The following is a 22,015-nucleotide window of genomic DNA, read 5'->3' on the forward strand; positions in this document are numbered from 1 at the left end:
TGTCATTCTTCAGCAAGTTTTTTTTTAGAGAGATTGTTTGCATTATGTCTAAAGGTTACAGCCATGATTGCCATCCAGATGGGCAGTGCCCAGTAAAAACGCATAGAAGATGACACCTCTGTTTCAAAGTCTCACAGATGAGCAGTGAGTCGAAAGAAGAATAGAAAGAATGTTGGAAGAGAACAAGCAAAATATACCGACTATTAGGTAGATTAAATATTCCAATGTTAATGTTCAAGTGCTTAATATTTAGGAGGCTTTCAAATTTAAATTGTAAGAAACATCTGAAATACAGTTTTGCTTTCATATTTTACATGACATCGAATTAGCTAATGTGGGTCAAAAGCAGGAGCTAGAAAGGTTCTGGTCCAGTGTGGGTGGGATTGTGGTGGTACAGTTTGAGCAGAGAAGGAAAAACTGCTTGAGAGATGGATTGGTTGCCTGAGCTTGTAGCAAAGTCATGTGGACAAAACCAATACAGCTTACTCTTAGTATTTTGATACTGCAAAAGAAAACAACCACTAGAAGGCATTATTTGATAGGCAGAAGTGTGCTTTGCTCAAGTTTCCCTGCGTTTTTGTGTTCTGTTGCACAGCGTAAGGGGAAGCATGTAAGAACGGTTAAACCGTTTTCTGTTAAACTGTGCTTCAGTGATTCAGATACATTTTTAGAATTTCAGTAAGTAGACTAAGGCAGATTTGTTTAATGGAGACTTTTTGCCTTGCTTAGTTTTTGTGCCTCAGTTTTGTTGTTTGTTTTTTTTTTTTTTAAATCCTGAGTATCTTTAAATGGGCAGAAACTATGATGATGATCGCTGTAGATTATATCATCATAAAATGTCTTCAGAACAAACTTAGTTCCGTGCAATAATGTGGGACCACAGCAATGTTTCAGTCTATAGCAAATATTTAAATGTTGCTTGAGAGCTGCCTACTGCATGCTTCTTACTCTGAGGGTGGAATCCTATGGAGAAAACAATATATTGCCAGGCAGCTAAACTGTGCCAACGTTTATGTGTGAGGGGAACAAACTAGTTGCTATATGGGCAACCTTAACTGTACTTCTGATAACATAACTTTTTCCTAATATATGTTTCATGTGGTAGGGAAATGCGTCACAGCAATAGGTGGATTCTGGTTTTAACTCGCAGCCAGTACAGATACACAGGTGGTACCCCGTCACTGAATTCTCAGTACGAGTTTAAAATTGGATGAAGTTGGTCACTTGGATACTCTTCAGCAGGATCGTTCTTTATGGTTGTCATCCTAAAGAAACAAGAGCTTGTGCAATCACATTTTGTCTTTTTCCCATCCTGCTCCTGATCCCTTTTGAAACAGTTAGCATCTTCAAATGCAGTGGACAGAGGGGGTTGAGCATTCAGCATAAATTAATCTAAGAAGTTTCCGGGGGGGAAAAAACAGAACACTTGAGCAAAAGAGTAATGCCTCCAGCAAGAGAAATACCTGCATGTGAATGCTACAGTTACCTTTTAAATTTGGCTTTCCAGGCTAGCACCACCTGGCAAGTGGGATGTGCCTGGCTGGAGCCTGCTGCAGCACTGGTCTCTCACCTTGCTGCTAGTCAGGGGAACTGGGAGAAAACACCCAGAGGGAGGTGGGAAGAAGTGGTAGCAGTATAGAAAGTAGTAAAGGGGATTTATTGTTGTTGTGGAGCATAGAAGGGGGTGGGGGAAGGAATTGTACAAGCATGAGATTTAGGGAAGCAAACACTGTTCAGGCTTTCACTGAACAGCCTGTGCTGTCACGCATTGTTTAAAGATGAGGTATCACATACAGCACACACAAACTTCAGATCAACAGACGTTTGCTTTCACAGTTATGTGGTACAGCAGTAATTGCAGTTTCTAATTGCTTTGGCAACTGTAATCAACTTGTACAAAATGCAGTTAAAACGAAGGGCGCTTTTTTTCTGAACCTTTTTTTGATACACAGTACTGGCAGAGTGCATTAGGGTTGTGATGGTAGCTGACCTGATATTGGCATGGATCAAATACTTAATGAAGGAGCTGGATGGAATGCATTTACAAAATTTGCTATTAATCCCAAGTAGGAGAGGTGCAATAACTTCAGAGGGTAACATTATTTCCTAAAGTTGTCTTTAGTATTAGAAATAAGTCCTGTAATAAATAGGAAATAGGTGCAACGTAGAGCATTTTGGTAGGAAAAATGTTCTGCACAAATAGATAAAAGAAGGAACTGAGTGGATGGTGCACGACAGCACTTTGACTCCTCAGCAGTGATGAAACATGTGATGTAATATTGTTTCAGGATTTGTGCATTGCATTTGGACAAAGATCTGGACCAGGTAAAGAGCAAATAATTATAAAAACTTCGATCCATGAAGGGAAAAAAGAGGGAGAAAACTAGATTAGTCTGTTATAATGTTGGTTTTTTCTGCATCGTGGGCCCCTGTGTACTCGGGAAACAACAAAAGAATAGTTAAGAAGTAAATTTTTTTTCCAGCTGTCTTTCACTCTATTGCGGGTAAAAACAGGTCCTAGAGATGGCAAAGCTGGAACTAAATGGATCTTGAAACAAAGTCAACTGCAGTCTTAAAGCGTATTACTAAAATATTTTTTACATACTTCTGTCCCAGTAGAGAGCTGCTTATGATCTTCCCAACAAGAGAACTATGGATTAGTTTAGAGGAGAACCTCTGCTGCAGTAGTTACGCCCTGGATGAGCTGCCTGTGAGCTGTGAGGTCTCTAGCACTAAAGCAGTCTGATGCCAGAAATGGTCCATACCACTGGCACCACAGTCGTTCTGACCCTGGGCTAATACACTCTTGGCTGTTGGTGCAAGCTCAAACGCATCTGGACTGTTGTTGTTACCTGAAACACTGTAAAGGTCTGGACGGGCTTGCAGCCTGCCTGCGGTGACTTTGTAGGGGACACTGGCAAATGAGTGATCCTTCCGTGGGGAAGAAGCATGGTTAAGGAAACCTCTTGGGCTTTGTTCCAGACTAATTTTTTGAGATTCTGTTTCTTCATATCAGTTCTCCAGTGTAATTTTAACAAGCCTTAGTGAATCAGTATTCCAGGTGTGTTCTGTCTTTTCTTCTGTCTGAATTATTTGATGGTTTTCCTCTGAGGTTATATTGCTGACGTTATTAGAAGAGAGCAGCGATTCCTAGATGTTATCTTTGTCAAGCAAAAAGCAGATTGGGCAAAAGAGTACCAATTCTTTATTCCTCTTCTGGCTGTATATCTTTCTTCAATTACTTGCTCTTTGCCTCTCATTTTTGTTTTACTCATTATTACTTTGAATTTTGTTGTTTGTCCCTTCTCTCAGCCTAAGAAGAACTTCTGGCTTTCACATCACCTATAAAATCAATGTAAAATGTTGAAATGAAACCTGTAATCTTGTACAGTTTTAACTGGTATTTTCCCCAGTCTAAAAAGTTACTTTCTAAAGGTATGCCAATACATGAATCCCAAATGGGGAGTGCTTTCAGGAATGCACTCTTTATGAGCATCAGGAGGTAGGATATAAATTGATCCTTCATTCTGTGACCTACAATTGAGATTCCTTGACAGAATATTAGTGAGTTTTGGATGTATCCCTGTATGTTGAAGCAACGGCATTTGAATCAGTCTCTTTGTGTACATACAAAGCAATTATCTCTTCAGTTGCACTAAGTGGGAAAATAGAGCTGATTAACTTGGCAACAACGTAGAAAGTCTAGCAACTATTGAAACAAGATTTTTTCCTTGGAAAGTAAGAAATATTTGAAAACAATCTCATTTTTATTTGTAACTGCATCATCTGAAAATTAAAGGTTGAAAACTGCTGCTTGTTTGCAGAACTTCATGGGGGGGGAACCTCAGACGTGGTTTTAAAATACTGATGAAAGGGATAGGATTTGCATTAACTTCACAGAGCTTCAGATTTAGCTATTCTAAAATGAAAATAGCTAACTTTTCAGACTGCTGTGTGAATGGGAATAATTCTTTAGTGTCATTACTGATAAAGAATATTTTGAGTTAATTTATGCAACTGCTATGAATTGGGCAGAGTGTGGAAATAAGCAATTTAGTTTCTTAAAATAAAATTACCTTCATTTGAACAGCCATAAATTTAGGCCCTGCTACATTTATAAATCTGTTTAAGCCTATTCAGGGGTGACTGTTCACATAAATAAAACTATACATTGTTTTAAGTGTTCATACCAGCGGGCCTATTATTATTTTCTATTTAAAAGAAAGCTGTTGCATAAAATCATTGGAAAAAAATTACAATGGGTAGGAATTGAGGCATGCACGTGTGTATATACAGCTCTAGTATTAATATAAACTATAATATACATTTTCTGTATTTTTATCATGTGAACTTCAAAACGCAAACCTGATGGAGGTGGTATTTCTGTACAGTTTTAATCTAATGCAGTAGTGATAGTGGTGTGGAAAGAGGCAATAAGGAACCTTTGCTGGCCACCTAATGTCAGCTCCTGATGTCCACTGCCTTTGTACCTGCTTCAGCTGCTCTGGCAGCTGTCTTGTCTGCTTTGGTCTATAGATAGAACTGGGTTTATTAACAAAGTTCTCTCTTGCCCTTCTTGATCATTCAAGATACGCTGTGATCGCTTTTGGATGTGCCAGCTGTCCCAAACTTACATGTGGACGAGAAGGCTGTGGAACTGAGTTTTGCTACCACTGTAAGCAGATTTGGCATCCCAACCAGACCTGTGATGCTGCTCGCCAGGAGAGAGCTCAAAGTCTGCGCCTGAGAACAATTCGTTCTTCATCTATTAGTTACAGCCAGGAGTCTGGAGCAGCAGGTATTTATGATTAGGACACTGTCTGTAAAATATCTTTTTGGTACATCTGCACAATTAACCCCAAAAAAGAAAAGAACGGAATAGTGGCATGGTAGATACTAGCTGCTTTGTGTTTCAGAAACATAAAATACACAATTTTTAGTTTGAGTTCAAATTTTAAATGTTGTAATTTGAAGTATTCTGTGGTCAGAGAACCTGACTTCAATCTTAGAGGCTTGTCAGTATTTAAAGTTCTTGCTTTGTAGCTGAAAAATGTGAAGTCAAAGGAACTTGCTGCACAGCATTCTGTGTGTTTGGCCTGCTGACTTCATTAGTTGTATCACTTACACACTGGGGACACTTATTTTCTCCACTGTAGGTGAAATTTCACAGGGCTTCTAATAAAAACAGCTGTTAAAAATAAAAGAGAAACACTGATTTCCTGCTTTCAGAATAGACCATTTGTCTGATGCCATCTCTGATGTTTGACATCTATGTTTGTTAGTACTAATTTCTGTTTTTCAATAAAATGCTCATCCGTTTTTTTCTACCAGAAAGCAAACAGTTTCATCTCTTAAAATAGAGCTTGTTTGTAACCCCCAAAAAAGAGAATAAACTCTATTCAGAGTAGTATTTTGCAGAGAAAGAGTTCAGTTTGCTGTTGGTAAGGTTTGGCTCTGAATTATATCAAACTGATTTATTTGGCAGCTTTTGTGTCTGCCTGACCAAACAAGGTAGATATTTGGGGGAAAGTCTCTCTTGCACCTTGAATTTAGAGCTGCTGTTCTCCAGTCCAGCTGTAAACTTCAGAGTCTCTAAATTTGTGGTTTGTGCTGGCTTATTTTAACAAGGCACCTCATCTTGCCTGAAAAATTGGCACCTTGCTCTATTTTCAAATCAATTTTAAAATAAACCTTAAATAAATTACCACACCAGCTCCTTTCCTTTCCCTTTCAGTCCCTCTCAGCATGAACAGCAGTAGCTCTGCCGTACCTGTGCTGTAAGCACTTACTCAGTTTAGTTACCACCCTGTAGGTTGTGCATCTGTCCCCATCTGGGAATAACTAGTGCATCCTTTCAACTGCTCGCTGTCCATGTGCTCTGGACTTGGTGGAGGTGCTGTGTTCTGCTGGTTCTGCATCTCCTTGGATATTCTTTATACCGAGTATAACCCCTCTTTGCCCTGTGTCCTACCTTGTAGCACAGAGGCAGTAAACTTGGACTTCTGCACTAGGAACTGCAAGTTATTTCTGCTGCTGTGAGTAAACAGCTTGTCCCAAAGTGCAGATGCTAACCAGTAATGTGAAGGAACGAAGATTGCAGCTGTGGTTGTGTCAGGGTACAAGTACTTCACTGTTGCTCAATGTGACCCCTTGTTTGTTAGTGATAGAGCTAGTCATTTAACTGCATTTTTCAATATTTGAGTTGGGAACAAGGAGAGCCTCCAGAATTTTCTTCTTGCCACATTTTTTTTTTTTTTTTCCCTAGGGAGTAAGTAAGTATTAAGTAGGACTGTGAAAACGAGGAGGTTGGTGATGCCAACAAAATGCACTTAATGTGGAAGAGGAGATGGATTTAAGATAAGAAGAAATAACAGTGGAGACTGAATATTGAAGTAAAAGATTCATAACAGCATGAAATGTAAAAAAAGGAATGTATTTGAAGAGACCATATTATCAGTCCTGTATTAACATACATATTTAATGTCCAACTCTAACATATATTGCATTAAGCTTAGAAAATCCTTTTGCAGAGTGTATGCATTAACTATTCAATTACTTGAATGTGATCTAATGTGGTGTTTTCATTAGTTTTACTCAGTCCAAGGTTTACAAATACAAATAGCTATCAAGTCATTGCCAAATCAAGATTTGTGAAGCAAACTTTAGAATAAACTACTTCTGCTTTTCAGATGATTCAATCATTTTTCCCAAAAATATGTCTGTGTTTTGATTAAATTTGCTTGTCTAAAGAACTGACATGATCTTAATATTCATTTTTAAACAGCTGATGACATAAAGCCATGCCCACGGTGTGCTGCTTATATAATAAAAATGAATGATGGAAGCTGCAATCATATGACTTGTGCCGTCTGTGGCTGTGAATTCTGTTGGCTATGTATGAAAGAGATCTCAGATTTACATTACTTAAGGTACATTTCAGAAAAAAAATTGGTTGGTAATTTGTTTTCTAACATATATAGAAGTAGATTCCTGGGTGCTGTAGGTCTGGCTTTCATCCTGTTGGAGTAGAGATTCACAGTTGAAGTATCCGTATCTGAGAATTAAGTTTTCGATGCACGTATTTAAATTAGTGCTTTGTTACTTTTTGTTTTAAAATATTTTTCGAAGTTTCATGCATGTGATGTGTACTTAGTACAACAAGTGAAGTGTTTTAGATGAACATACCTGCTATTTTTACTGATGTCTTAGTACTGCTGTATTGTCTTCAAAAGAAGCAATACAAAAACTCTGATTGAGTTTCCTGTGAACCACAGATTGGCATGTGGTAATACGCAATATACTTCTCTTTATGTTGCAAAATATGCTGTAAAGGCAAAAAAGAAACCAAACAAAAAAAAACCCAAAAAAGACCCTGAAGCCATTATAACTGGTGATTTAGTATCCATAAGATCTGTAACTTGACCCTAAGAACAAGAATTTTGTAACTAGAGAACTGTTCAGTAGTATATAGTTATTTTGATTTATTTACAATTTTTTTACAGTTTTTCATCTTTCTCTTAGCCCATCAGGTTGCACATTCTGGGGAAAGAAACCGTGGAGCCGTAAGAAGAAAATACTGTGGCAACTAGGGACGCTTGTTGGAGCTCCTGTAGGAATTGCCTTAATAGCTGGCATTGCTATTCCTGCTATGATTATTGGAATTCCTGTGTATGTGGGACGCAAGGTAAAATGTGCTACAGCTCCTAACATGCTGAAGGTTTTACCTTCAGCATTGTATGACTTTGGGTAATACTATGTCCGGTTGGCTATCTTCACCAGCCTTTAAAAAAAAAAAAACAAGACAAAACAGTAAAACCAAACAACTTTCAAAAAAAACAAACCAACCCCTGAATTAAGGGTGTATTTCAACTGTACAGGAAGGAGAAGCGGTGTTTTTAAGAATGAAGTTCCTCTTAGGCAGAGCACAAAACACTACACAATTTCCAATGTTTGCATCTTGCCGTGGAAGTTCCTGCATGCTTTTTCAAAACTGTTCTGTTTTTAATCTCTGGTTTCCTTTGGGTCCCTTAGAATTAAACAGTATTTGGAGGAGAAGGAAGGCAAAAAGGAAATTCTTGTTTCTCATAAAAGCAGATAGTTAGAGTGTTTTAGTATAAAATTCTGCTAGTATAGGCTTCTGCATGCACACGTTTAAGCATTTATACTCAGCAGCTTGGTAGTTGGCTTGGGCCAGTCCACCATGTGGAGTAGTGGTTAGTGCAGGTAGCTAGACGGCATCTATCTTCATTTTACTGTTTGTGGTAATTGGCTAGAAACAACCATGTTAATCAGAAAGCAGCTGATGTTTCCTCTCAAAAATAGAATATCTTTTAGTATAAAGTAAATGACAAATTGCAAGGAAAATACATCTCCCCTTCGTAATTTAGGACAAAGTAGTAAGTTACCTAAACCTTCTGAAAACAGGCTTTTTGAAATGGTGACTTGGTTCAGCGGGTGATAAGTGATCAGTTACGTTTCCTGGGTGGCATAATCAGAAGATTCATTTTTCTGCTTTTATCAGCATGGATTCTCACAGTGAATGGCACAGACATGTAATTCTGCATTTATAGGGGTGAGGAGGGGGGAAGTGTGTCTCTCTCGCATGAGCTGTTGCTGCTAGACAAAAAGACCAGGGATGCAGCTTTGCCATTGTATTCTTTTTCATCTTTGTCCTTCAAGCAAGTACTCTTACCTTCTGCTAGGGTTGTTTTTTGACCCTTATGTTTTGTCTTAGTCCCATACAGCCATTGGAACCTTATAAATAAGAGGAAGAAGGCGGCAGTTACCTCTTTCAAATTACTATTGTATGTTCTGGTTTTCCCATTAGATTTTGGGATAGGTCTCCATCTCTGGCCACCTTTCATGTACTAACGGTAAAGTCTCAGAAAGTTAGTCTGTGAGGGCAGCCTCATGAGCATTTCCATTGCACCCCACTGCTTAATGGTCATTTTTCTATGACTCCCGTCATGTTTGCACTTTTCTTCAAAATGTCTGATGATGGAGATTCCACAGGTTCTCCAAGCCTACTCTTCTTCGTAAAATTGATTTTTCTAACACTAATGTAAATTCTCTTCCTACACTATATTCTTACTGCCCTATATTCAGCTGACATAAGAAATCCTTTTGCTTTGCAATATCCCTTTACATCTTTGATGATTTTAAAGTCTACTTTCATTCCTTTCTCTAAAGAAATCTAACACTTGCAGTTTTTCTCATTTAGACCTCTGATTCCTATCTTCTGTCCTGGATTTGTTTCCCGTTGTTCATATCACCTTTGTTTTTGTCCAGTTTGAGTACAGCAGTGAAGCTGAAGCATTACTGCTGCTGAGATAATGAAGGGGTGATTCTGTGCATGTAACTGCCAGTTATCTCTTTTCAACGACATGCTATTTTCATTTTGTGTACTCTAAAACACATACCCTTCCCCACCATACTGGTAATTTAGGCAATTAGTCTTTCACTAAGGGTAATCTTGAACTCATTACCATAGTGCTGCATCTTAGTCATTTCAGGACGTTTTTTCAGCTTCTCAAGACTAGTACTAGTTCTGGCATTCTTGCAACCTTGCCAGATTGTGTTGACCTGAAATTCAACGCACACATTCTTTTCCTTCCATCTTCCAGGTTCATGAAAATGTTGAATACTCTTGGATCCAGGGCATATCTCTTGGAAAAAATATTGAGTGAAGAGTGTCAATTTGAGGAGTAAAAAACCCTGATGACAGCTTAGATGTCTTCTGCCAGTTTTGCATGAAGCTGATAGATTTCTCTACTCTGTTTCAGTCTGGACCATTATAATCTTTCTGAGTGTCATACAAGAAATTGTCAAAATGTTGCTCAAGTCAGTGCATCACGCACTGTTTCTCCCCATCCTCAAGGCTAGTTACCTTGTCACAGAAGAAAACTAAATCAACTTGGAAAAGAATCAGTGTGACCTTATTTATTTCATGCATTTGCTTTAGTGTCTGCAAGTTCCCAGTTTTCGGGAAGTGAAAGTTCAGTTCACTAGTCCTTAATTTTCCAGCTTTTTGTTTTACACCTTTTTATTATTGCAGCTTAACTTTTCCCAGTTTTCCTGATTTCTGGGTTTTTTAGACATTTTCTATGAATGATCATTTTCAAAAATTATTATTAGTGGCTCTGAAATTGGGCCTGCTTGAGATACTTTTCAGGTTGTCTCATGCAAGTACACTAACCCGCTGTTTTCCTGCAGGCCTTATTCCTTGTCACCAGTCACCTGGCTCACAGTTGATCTTTAGTGACAGCTAAAGGGAAAAAAAAAGTTAAACAGGCCTCCAGTTTCATCTGCTGGCTGTCCTTCCTTTTTGTTAAATAGCAAATTGATCCATTTTGGTCATCCTCTTACTAGCAATGTACTTGTAGAATAATTTCTTGTTGACTTTGATGTCCCCCTTTTTGTCTCCTCTATTTTAACCTTTCTGATTTTGTCCTGACACACTCATGCTGTTCCATTATACCCATTCATAGTAATCTGACCTACTTTCTGTTTCCTTAATACTGCTGCTGCTTCAGTAAAGGAAGCTTCGTTGTTCTGTTACAACTTTCTGTGACTCTTCTGCATTGGAAGAGTTTGTGCTTGTGCTGTGATAGTTTTCTTAAGGAAGTGCTAGTCCTCTCTTTTTATAGATACAAGTCTTGTAACCTACCAATGTTCTGCATTTATTGAAATCCCTTTTCTTCTGGCCCAGTATTTTTATTTGGATACTTTAGTCATTATTCAATATAGTGATTTCTCCCATTAATTCTGTGATCCTGAAAATGTCTGCTTTTCCCAGTCATGTCAGCTGGACTAATGATTCAAGAAACAAAGCTGTTAAATTATTTAGCTCTTCTAACTTGAGGCTGAAAGTACATGCTTAGTTGCTGGATGAAGGGCTTCCAACTTTTAAAAAGTTGCCTAAAATTAAGAAATGTATAAGTTTTCTTTTCTTTGAGATACAGAGTAAGTTGACATAAAACGTGGTCTCTCTGGAAGAGAGCAGGGTAGATTCCAAACAATAAGTCAGTTCTGCCATCCTTGCAGCAGTGTGTTACTGATGATGATAATACTCTAAAACCCTTTCTTCTTTTCTCCTCTCAAGATTCACAATCGGTATGAAGGCAAAGACATTTCGAAGCACAAGCGAAACTTGGCTATAGCAGGTGGTGTAACCTTATCTGTAATTGTTTCTCCAGTTGTAGCTGCAGTAACTGTAGGTAAGCAAATACTACTATTTTGTGTATTGGTAGCACCTTGCAACCAGAATTCTGTAAGCACTCATGAATAAAAGATCTGGAAAGTCCGATAGTTTCCTTTTATAGGTGAAGGAACCAAAACAATAAGGAGTCTGAGGTTATACATTTGTTGGGGCAGAATGGAGAATACAGTACTTTGGGAAATGCTGCATTAAAATGAAGAATTAAAAGTAATTTTTGTCTTGCAAATCAAAGTTTCCACATTGTCATATCTGGCTTTTAAAACTGAAGTACTTAAAGCTTTTTTAAATGACTGACCAAGAAAAAACTGTTGCTACAGAGTCTTATTTGTATTTGAATAACTTCATATCAAACTTTTCTCAACACAGAAGCAAAATACAGTCTCTTACACTTAACATTACAGTGGTTGACAAACTTTGTTATGCTCTGGCAGTCAGTTTGAATTCTATCATGTTCTTTCTGATAAGGATTATTGAGGATAGCATTTGAGGAAAATCTGGCTGTGTATTACAAAATACTTGTCTCATCTTACCATGTAATTTCAAGATCACTGTAAACAAACCCTGATTTTGTTTTTTGAAAGGAGTGGACTTGCCCAGTACTGCCTTGCTTCTCCTTTGTTGGAGCACAGGCATCTTCACGGTTGCGTGGTAAGCTGCCGTGGATAACTGATTCACGTTAAGACCTACCATTTAGTTTTAAGCTGGATCAGTTCCTTGATCCAATTCATCATGGAGTTGTATATGCAGTGTTCCCCCTTGTGCCAGAAGTAATACTCGGAGAGGAATAAGGAGCCTCAGGAAGACAAGGGCGGCTTTTAGCAAGTGATGGTTTAAATTGGCCATGACGCTGTGACGTTAAAGTGCTTGTTAACAATGGTGGAGCACTGTGCAAACGCAGATACGGTCGTCATAAGTGTCTCTGTTGTCTGTCATCTGTCTGCATTGCATTGTTCTTCTGTAGCTGTGGTGTCAGATCCCTGCTGGACAAGCAGTGGGGACACAAAGTCTCGCAGATGTATTTATACGTCTGCTTTACCTCATTCTTTTGAGTTGTTTCTTATTCCTGACCAGAGGTAAAATTTTACTTTCTAGGGAAAGCAGCTGGCTTTTATTTTGTGGAGTTTTTGCTCTTGCACCCTTGCCATAAACACATGGTCTCCAGTCTCAGAGCATTATATGGCTTCCAAGATAATGACCTTGAGAATACGGATTTCCTCCTTGAACGCTGAGGAATTTCTGGTGAAAGGGACTTCCTATAACTGGAACCCTTCTTCTAGGTTACACTGAGGAGCCCTTGCATTGGATCTGCCTCTGTCCTCGCTTTTTCAGAATGTGCCAGCCTGCCATTTTTCAGGCTACTGTTTTTCTGTACCTTGTGTGTACTTCCATCAGCAAAGACACAGAATCATTTTAATTCGTATGCCAAAGGAGTAACTTTCATAGTCCACTAGAAGTGGTGGGATGGATGTGTGTATATACCTGTGTGCGCTTTAGCCCGATCTTCCTTTCACTTAACTCCTGACACCCTGCTCCCTAGAATCGTTTGCTTTTAAGGAAAACTTGTTTAACTAAAATTTTTAAACTGAATCAGTGTGATACAATAAATGTGAAAGAACCCACAGTAATAATAGTGTTAAGTCCTATTAAATTGATAACAAAGCCCTGTCTGACTTCAGTGGATGTGAAATCAAGCGCCTTATTAAATCAGTAGCGGTACTAACATTTTTAGTTGAATAACATTTGAAACACGTCTTTGCTATTTCTGCTTCTCAGGTGGAACGTTATTACAGTCCCCAATGGAGCTTATATGAATGTTTGAAGTACTTTGATTTTGTTTGTAAAAGAAGTTAGGGACCTACTGGAAGTATTCATTCATCGAGCATTAAGCTTCTCTGCCTGCCAGTGGCTGATAGAGGACGTTCTGCCTGCTGAAAGTACTTTTCCTGTCATTTCACCTTAGTGATTTACCAATATTTCTTAATTTTGCTCCCTCCTGATCTCTTTAAAGTGTGAGATATTAAGTAATCGTGGAAAATGAAAGCACTTTTATGAAAGGCTCTAAAAAAATGCACTTTCCTCTGTAGGTATTGGTGTTCCTATTATGCTGGCTTACGTGTACGGAGTGGTACCGATTTCCCTCTGCCGAAGTGGAGGCTGTGGCGTGTCAGCAGGCAATGGAAAAGGTGTCAGGATAGAATTTGATGATGAAAATGACATAAACGTTGGTGGAACAAATGCAGCTATAGGTAAGAAAATTCAGTGTTTCATTTTCTAGAAATATGGGCTCTGTGACACTTTTGATGGCCTTAGATACTAGAGTACTTGCTTCCAGTTAGGCATAACTTCTTTTGGTTGCTGAAGGCCACCCCTCAAAAGAGGATAGCTTCTCTGTGTTCACGTTGTGCTGTGCTGTAATACAGACATTACAGCTTTTCTTGCCTATTTTAATCAAAGCCAGACTTGAGTCTTTTCCATAACTAAAGGTTGTAAGGCAAAGTTAATGCTGCTTTTTCAGAATCCTGGCTCGTGGAAGCTGGCTGGCTTTTTTTATCTATAATAAGGGGAACTAAATGCTGATCTGATGCTTCTATTTTTTAATTACGTGGCAATATTCTTTGTGATGGGCTCTCTCTGTGTTCCATTGCTCCATGTTGCCTGTCCTGTCCATGGTTAATTTTTCGGTCTCTTGGGTATGTGATGTCAGTTAAGGAAGCAGAACGGTTGTATAATGGTTATGCCTGACAAGCCTTCTTTTATTTCTGTCTAGATACCACTTCAGTAGCAGAGGCGCGTCATAACCCTAGCATAGGTGAAGGAAGCGTCGGAGGACTGACTGGCAGCTTGAGTGCAAGTGGTAGCCACATGGATAGAATAGGAGCCATTCGAGACAACTTAAGTGAAACCGCTAGTACCATGGCCCTGGCCGGGGCTAGCATAACAGGGAGTCTCTCAGGAAGTGCAATGGTTAACTGCTTTAACAGGTAAGAGAGAGGCTTTTTACCTTACAGTATCCCGCTCTACCTGTAAGCAGAGGAGCTGGTACAATACCACTGGGTGTTTCATTTTTTTCTGATTGGTTCCTATTCAAAGGAACTGGTTTTGGGAGATGGAGACAGTTTCTCTCTGACAAACTTTTTGGTTTCCGAGAGATCCTGTCAGGCCACAATTCTCAAAGAAGATTTTGAATTCTTTTCAGGGTGAGTGTGGGGTCTGAGATCTTGTTCTCTTGCTTCCCAGGAGAGCAGCCTCTACCCAAGAGTCGGAGGGAGGCACCTCATGTCTAACACGGTTGTGTTCTCTGGTGCATCTCACCCCAAAGTCAGAACTGCTGACTTGTTCAGTAATCTACAGGTACCGAGCGGTGCCTTCAGAACGCCTCTGTGGGGTGTGGATTCGAAGTGGCCTTAGGCAGGAGGGGAGGCAGCTGGGCATCTGGACTTGCTGAGGTGGCAGCTTCTTGTCACTTCAGTGCCCCATGCCTCCTGTGAATTGCAGCCTTACTGTTTGTTGGCTGTCCTGCACCCTGAAGAGTGAGGGAGTGTCTGGAAAGGATTGTTAACATTTAGGATTTGGGGTGAAATTTGTTCCTTAAATTGGGTGCTAACACTGCTCGTTTTCTTGAGTAATTCAGAAATTGGGGCTATATAGAACAAGGAGTGCAGGATTGCATAAGGGAACTGTTAATGCTGGGACAGGTGTTTCGAGCTGTGACTACTGAGTGAGGTATACCTATCCTCCTCTTCAAAGAGCTGAGAGTGGAAAACAAAACAAAAACCCACTTGCAGTTCACTGTCAGAACACAGATAAACACAGCATTTGGAAAAAAGCTTATAATTTGATTTCTGGCTTATCTGCTCAGCTCAATTTAAGATTGCTCCGGTTTCTGTTATTCCTGTTGATAACAATACAGTATAAAGCAGAGTACAGAATGCAGTTCTCTGCCTGTTACTTGATCAGTAATAATTTTGCAGCTGGAGAAACATGGGACCTATCATGTCTTGAACTTATGTACCCTTTGATTGGGGTAGGTTTTTTCCTTTTTTTTTTTTTTTTTTTTTTTTTTAGAGTACAGTACACTTATATGTGAAAGAATTATAGCTAATCCTGGAAGGTGTTCCTGTAAATCTCAGAGAGGAAATAATCCAGAACACATTGCGTTTTTCTTTGTTCGGAAATTAATCTGTTTTTGCTTTGGGCTCTGTGTGTTTGTTTTTAATCAAAAAAATAGTAATTTTTGATGGTGGGAAGAAAGAACCTGTTTCAGTAGGGTAAATATGTGCATCTGTACTGGAGTAACTAATACTCAACTACTGAATGGTGAAGAAAACTCTGTGAGGTGACACTAATTTTCAACTAGTGTGCTTTAACTGTAGTAACAGTATATGTGCCTGTTTTTCTTTCTCTCCCAAGACTGGAAGTACAAGCAGATGTGCAGAAAGAACGATACAGTCTGAGTGGAGAATCTGGCACAGTTAGCTTGGGAACGGTTAGTGACAATGCAAGTACCAAAGCAATGGCAGGATCCATCCTGAACTCCTACATCCCTTTGGACAGGTAAGAGAAATGTGGTGAAAAAAGAAGATTAATAAGCCTTGCTTCCTAAAGGGTATTCTAAGCATGCCTCAGCTGTTCTTCTTGAATGCTTAGCCTTTGAAACTACGAATTTTGTTACAAATGGAATTACATGTGACTGCTTACGTTTCACCATGGTTTTTTCCAAAAAGCAACACCTTCACTGTTGCTCAGTAAAGCGTTCAGCGTTCCAGGCGTTAGTGTTTTAATTTGAGCTGTTTGTTTGGTTAAACACTTCACTCGTCTAAGACACGTTAACATTTCTCTAACTTTATTTTGCTGTGTGTCTTGGAAAGCAGCAAGAGTTTGCTTTGCTGTGCTAGCTGGCTTGTCTTATGTCTCAGGTGACCACTTACGCTCACGGATTCTTTCACGTTCTAGGGAAGGCAACAGTATGGAAGTGCAAGTGGATATTGAATCAAAGCCAGCCAAATTCAGACACAACAGCGGGAGCAGCAGCGTTGAAGATGGCAGTGCTGCGGGGCGCGGCAACGCCGGGTGTTCGGCCACCTGCTTGCCGGAAAGTAAATCTAGCGCCACCAAGTGGTCCAAAGAAACAACAGCGGGAAAAAAATGTAAAGGTAAACTGAGAAAGAAGAGTAGCGTGAAGATAAATGAGACGAGAGAGGACATGGATGCTCAGCTGTTGGAACAACAAAGCACAAACTCCAGTGAATTTGACTCTCCCTCTCTTAGTGATAGTATTCCATCTGTAGCAGATTCTCACTCGAGTCATTTTTCTGAGTTTAGTTGCTCAGATATGGAAAGTATGAAAACTTCCTGCAGCCATGGTTCCAGCGACTATCATACCCGCTTCACCACAGTCAGTGTTCTCCCAGAGGTGGAAAATGATCGCTTGGAAAACTCTCCACAGCCAAGTGGAATCCCTGTGCCTGTTCCAACAGCCCCCAGCACTGATGTTCCACAGCTGAGTTACATTGCTGAGGAAAGCATTAATAATGGATCGTCAACAGATGTAGATTTAGGTGTTGGTGAAGCACTGAAAGAAACAAACAACAACCATTCACAACATGCTGTGGAATTAAGCACTACTATTCAGACTGAAATTTAAGCCTATAAGCGCTGCAAAAATGTATTTACCACTAAAGAACCCTGTCTGAAAGCTGGTTGAATTACATGTGACTTCTGTAAGTTTCAGGTGACCAGCAGAAGCAAGGTTTTGATACAACTGCATTTTATATATACTTGTCTGATAAGGTAAAATACTTCATATGGATCTTAGACCTGTGTGAAGAGACATGAAGGCTTCAACCAAGTGCATTACAGCAGTACAAATACATCCGTGTTTTGTATTTTTGCCACAACTTTGCTTGAAAGCATATACTTGGTGTATTTAGAGAAAAACTGGTAAATTCTTAAGATGTTAAATGCTGAATTGAATAATATGTCCTGCACTGTTCACTTGGAAAATACGGGGTTTGGGATAAATGGGTGTTAGCTGAGCATTAGTGACTTAAAACCATTCTTGTGTGAACTCTATTTAAGGGAAGCAAAAGTTCTGCAGAGACCTATACAAACGTATTTCAACAGTGAATATTTGTAATGATCATTTTGTTTCATAACTGGACGCACTGTATTTAGAATGCATGTAGGATGAACCGCATATCTTCAGATGGATGTAGCCTGTGTCAGAAGCGTTTGTATGTGTGTAAACTTTGAGCAAGGTTATGGCATTTTTTCATAATTTTGAAACAGAAGAAATTGGTACTTAATATATGGTGGGATGGAGACGTCACCTGTGAAGAACAGTGGAGTTACTTATTTATTCATGCAACCAACCATGCAGCAGATAAGGCTACTTTATAGTGTATAAAACCTGTAAAATAACAATCCAGTGATTTATAAGCATTGTAGAAAAGCAGGTGTGGTCACCTTTCATTAGGGGGAAAAATGGTGCCCCATCAATTCTTGGTGCCTTTGGAAAAGACTGGGTTTGAAGTGCCTGGTCGTTTGAGGATTTTACTGTAATGTTTTCCAGAATGTCCTCTTTGGCCACCTTGGATCACAAAAGAAAATTCTAGTGAATAAAATGACTGTGGTAGATAAATATATAATAATAATGAAGTATTAGCCTACCAAAGACTCACTCAGGCTTTAGTGGACGTGACATCTCTTTGCAAGACGTGCATATCTTCAGTCCAGAATCAAAGTGCAGTGCAATGACTGCCCAAGTGCAAAGATGGGTTCCAAATATGCTGGCTTTTTTTCTTTTTATTTTGCATACGGAAGATATACAGCTGAACACAAACTGAAGTTGGCCAAAGCACCTGCACTGTTAACATTTTTTTGCTATGTAATTCACTAAAATGGAAAAAAAAATAATTGTGAATATCAGAATAACGGTTAACAATGTTCTGTCTTGTGTTTCATGTGTTGCCATTATGGTGCTACTGGAAGTTTGGTTGGGTAAAAAGAAAATGCCGCAAGCTGCAGTCCTCTTCCATGACTTATCCTCACCAGTTTCAGTAATATGCTTATAACACTAGTGCCAGTTATGTTATTTGGTAATGCTTGTTACAGTATTTGTATATTTGCAATTCAGTTTTGCTCAATAATATGCGTGTAAACTGCATATCTGAAATAAATGTCTAAATACTGACTTCTAGTGGTCCTTTGTTTAGTGCGCTATAAAAATGCGTATGTTCCCAGGAGGAGCGCGTTTCTCCTGTGAGGTGCTGACTGCTGTCATCTCCTGTTGCCTTTAAACATTTTTATTTTATTAGGTGTGCTTTGGAAGTTGAATACTCTGATACTTTGAAATACAAGATCTGAAGTGAGTTGTGTTTTGTACAAGACTTCACCCTGATTTCTTTTCATCTTACAGAAGAGCAATCTGAGCTGCCTTTGTGGCAGGCAGGACAGTAAATGATTTTCCGAGGGGATCCACCTCTGGCTGAAGCACGTGACTCTTCAAACAAAATTGTGCTATCTTGGCATGAGTGGACAGGCTGCAGCCAGATGGCTGAGCTAAACTCAAAACTCTGCTTTCTCCATCTGAAGTGACGCTCGTCTCAGCTCACACGGTCTGTATGAAGTTCATTCTGAAACACGGCAGATTGGCCAGAGTTTCTGGGTGGTAACTGGTGGTTTTTGCTTGGCTGAACTGCCTGTTCCTTTAGCTCACTTCCTTACCTGCATCGTGACAGGCCTGGGAAGTAAGAAACTGAAATGGGTTGGAACGCATTACAGAAGATGTAGCTGGATGTGCCTCATCCCAGACCCATAGGTAAGCGATATTTATATCTGAGTGAGTAACAAGAGGATAACTGTAATGCTGGGCAGACTCCAGAGCTACAATTGGAGCATTATTTATACAATCTCCAATGGCAGATGCTGAAAGAAAGAATAAGAAATCCGATGAGTGAAACAGCGTACCCTAGAAGTGGCAGCAAGGTGTACAGGCAATTTTTGCCATGTCATCAGGCACTCTGGAAGCAAATGCAGCCTCCCCGTATTGTAGGGGTGTTAGTGGGAACAGTTCCTTTTTGTGCTTTGCTGCTGGTTGGTTCCTTCCCCCAGCCTGAACGCTTTCTAAAAAATTTAAAAAATACATTGTTACTGAAGAGTAAATGCATTGAATTAAGATCAGCGTTAACTGAACAAAGCATTTACTGTTCATCATCTTACAACAGCAGTTTGTGAATTCTGATGTAATTTTTTCAGGCCTGTCTAGAAATGTCTGTTGTAGTCATGAACTGATGTGTTACCCGATTCTTTAGGGAGAAGCTGGAGAGAGGAATAAAACGTGAGACTTGGTGAGACAGTCGTGCTTCTGTCCCTGCACATGCAGTCCAGCTGGTGAACATCCTTCAAGGCCGCCTATTTCTAAACACGCAAGTTCAATTTCTGTGCAGTCTCGTACAGCTACCTTCAATTAGTCATCTGAAGCCAGACACCATAGCTCCATGGCATGCAGCAGAAGGTGAGCATCCGTAGCAACGAAGTTACTGCTGATGTCTCAGGCTTGAAAATGTGTGATTTGGCTTTATCCAGTACTTGTCTGAAATGATTGATACACGTGTCATTGCTAACTAACGCAATCGAACGCTTACAGCAGGGAATTGGGGGGTTGAAGACCTTTTTTGGTGAGTGTAAACCTAACTCTAATTTCTCAGGGCCCCAGTTTTGCTATGCAGGAAACTGGAAATAGAGTTTACTCTTCTAAGTAAACTTTATCAAATAACACTATCGCTTCCAGTCGTTCTGAAATAATCTTTGTTAATTTTATATGCCACATCAAGAGGGAGCATTGAAATATAGGTAAGGGGTTTTTTGTACGCTTTTGGGTAAGTTTTTAGCAGAAAGCTTTTACTGATTCATTTTCCAACATTTTTTTTATTCAGAGGTAATTCTTCATGAGTGCTGTTGAGACTGCCTCACTAGTTTAATGCAGCACTGAATATTGTTTTGAGTCTATAAAAAAGTAAGAGATACAACACTTCCTTTAACACACTAATGCAGCAGATGCTTCTCTTATTTGCAGATCTACCAGTGTAAGAATTCAATAAAGCAAAGTTTTTCTTTCACTGAAATAAACCACAGGAAGAATCAAGTTTACACCTGGCCTTCCGACATGGTGGTTGTTTTTTCAGAAATTTTCTTCATGGTTCCTGGCCAATTTGACTAATTTATGTCAGATTGTGAATCTCAAGAGGAAATTAATTTTAACATCTGTTCCATTAGAGAGTACTTGAGATAGTTACAAGTTTAAATAGATAAAAACTGTTATAAAAGCCTTCCTCCTGATGTTTGCGTATGCTTTTTGTAGTAAAGCATCTGGACTCGTACATCCCTTCCTTTCATTGAATCAATGTCACAAACTTGCGTGTGTGAGATGATTATGGATATGTAAACATTTTTTGACTGGCTTATGTCTCCCAGTCATTTTGATATGCAAATGCAAATTAATTTAAGTAGTTGCCTACTTAGTAATGCCATTGCTTTCATGGGTAATAATGGTTTACAAGGATAACTCAGGCAGATGGTTGAAAAATATTAACTGAGTTAGTGAAAAAAATTATTTCCTAAAAAAAAGTTCACTTGATTTAGGTGTTTAGGGGAAAAATTTTTGTTGCTTCACTGAAAAAGAAACAGCAAAAAATGTCAAACCTGTAATACCAGGTCCTAGGCTATGAAAAGGTCTAGTTAAAATACATTCTTTTGTATTGAGGCCAGATTGTATCAGGAAGAGGGCAGAAAGGGTACTGAGCAGAAAAGAAGAAAGGTAATAAGGTTTAGAAAGGAAAGTTTGGATTTTTGGTTGGATTTGGTTGATTGCTGTTCATAGGATCATATATCAAGGATGTGAGACATACACTGAAGGTATAGACTGCAGATAGGTGAATGTGATGTCAAATGAAGAGCTTCCAGATCCCCCCCCCCGGAAGGGACACGGTCTCGTGCTGTTCCGCTTGCCTCTGAATGCTGCCTCTGCTGCCAAGGCTGCTGTCCCCCAAAGGAGGGAGCACCACGTGCCGCTCCTGCGCATGCAAGTCAGTAGCTGTAACGTTGCTCCAAAAATCCCCCTGACCAGCTTCCCTGAGAGGACCTCCCCGGTCAGCTGCACGGGCAGAATGCAATGCCACCAGCTCTCCCGGTCAGCTGCACGGGCAGAATGCAATGCCACCAGCTCTCCTGGCAACGGCCACTGCTGCCGGTAGTAGGCCAGGACAAGCCTGTGCCCTGTGCGTGCAAGAAGGCTGCAGCGCCGCGGGTCCTGCAGCACTGCCAGCAACACCTTGTTACCGTGCGGAGGTGTGCAGAGGCTTAACAACGCTATCAAATGCTCTTGCCTTGAATTTGCAAAGTAACATGTTCAGCTTCCTCTGCCCCGGGATGCGTTGGCATCTTCCCTTCTGTAGTTGTACAAAACAACAGCCGTAAAATACTTCCCTGGAGAGAAGCAAAAGAGGCCATACTTCTAGGGGTAGTTTATTGCCAGTGTTCTAGACAATGAGTGGTGTGACTTGTAGGCAGTCTCCTGGACCCCAAAGAGGAGAATTTGGCAAGTGTCTACCAGGTCACGCATAAGGTTTTGCAACATCCTTCCAAGCAGATGCGAAGTTTCCTGCAAGGTTTTGAATGCTGCCATAAAGAAACCATTGAGAAGGTGGAACAGCCTCTGTGGGGTTATGAAACCATCTTGTGAAGATATTAACTGGAAAAGATGCTGGGACAAGTCCTGGCCAGGACACTTCGGTCCTT

The 22,015-nt window shown here is 39.8% G+C and overlaps 1 protein-coding gene across 3 annotated transcripts in view; it reads left to right on the top strand.

Moving 5' to 3' along the window:
- RNF19A (ring finger protein 19A, RBR E3 ubiquitin protein ligase) overlaps positions 1-18,410 on the top strand; it is a 58,415-nt gene extending 40,005 nt beyond the window's left edge. For all 3 annotated transcript variants that reach the window (XM_005445374.4, XM_055703985.1, XM_055703986.1), the window contains 8 exons: positions 4,590-4,798; positions 6,785-6,929; positions 7,522-7,684; positions 11,102-11,216; positions 13,303-13,464; positions 13,986-14,199; positions 15,629-15,772; positions 16,172-18,410. In XM_005445374.4, the coding sequence (XP_005445431.1) occupies positions 4,590-4,798; positions 6,785-6,929; positions 7,522-7,684; positions 11,102-11,216; positions 13,303-13,464; positions 13,986-14,199; positions 15,629-15,772; positions 16,172-16,862 (1,843 nt within the window). In that variant the 3' untranslated portion in view covers positions 16,863-18,410. The remainder of the gene's footprint in view (positions 1-4,589; positions 4,799-6,784; positions 6,930-7,521; positions 7,685-11,101; positions 11,217-13,302; positions 13,465-13,985; positions 14,200-15,628; positions 15,773-16,171) is intronic.
- The last annotated feature ends 3,605 nt before the right edge of the window (positions 18,411-22,015 follow it).

This window comes from Falco cherrug, chromosome 3, assembly GCF_023634085.1.
Source record: "Falco cherrug isolate bFalChe1 chromosome 3, bFalChe1.pri, whole genome shotgun sequence".
Taxonomy (NCBI): Eukaryota; Metazoa; Chordata; class Aves; order Falconiformes; family Falconidae; genus Falco; species Falco cherrug.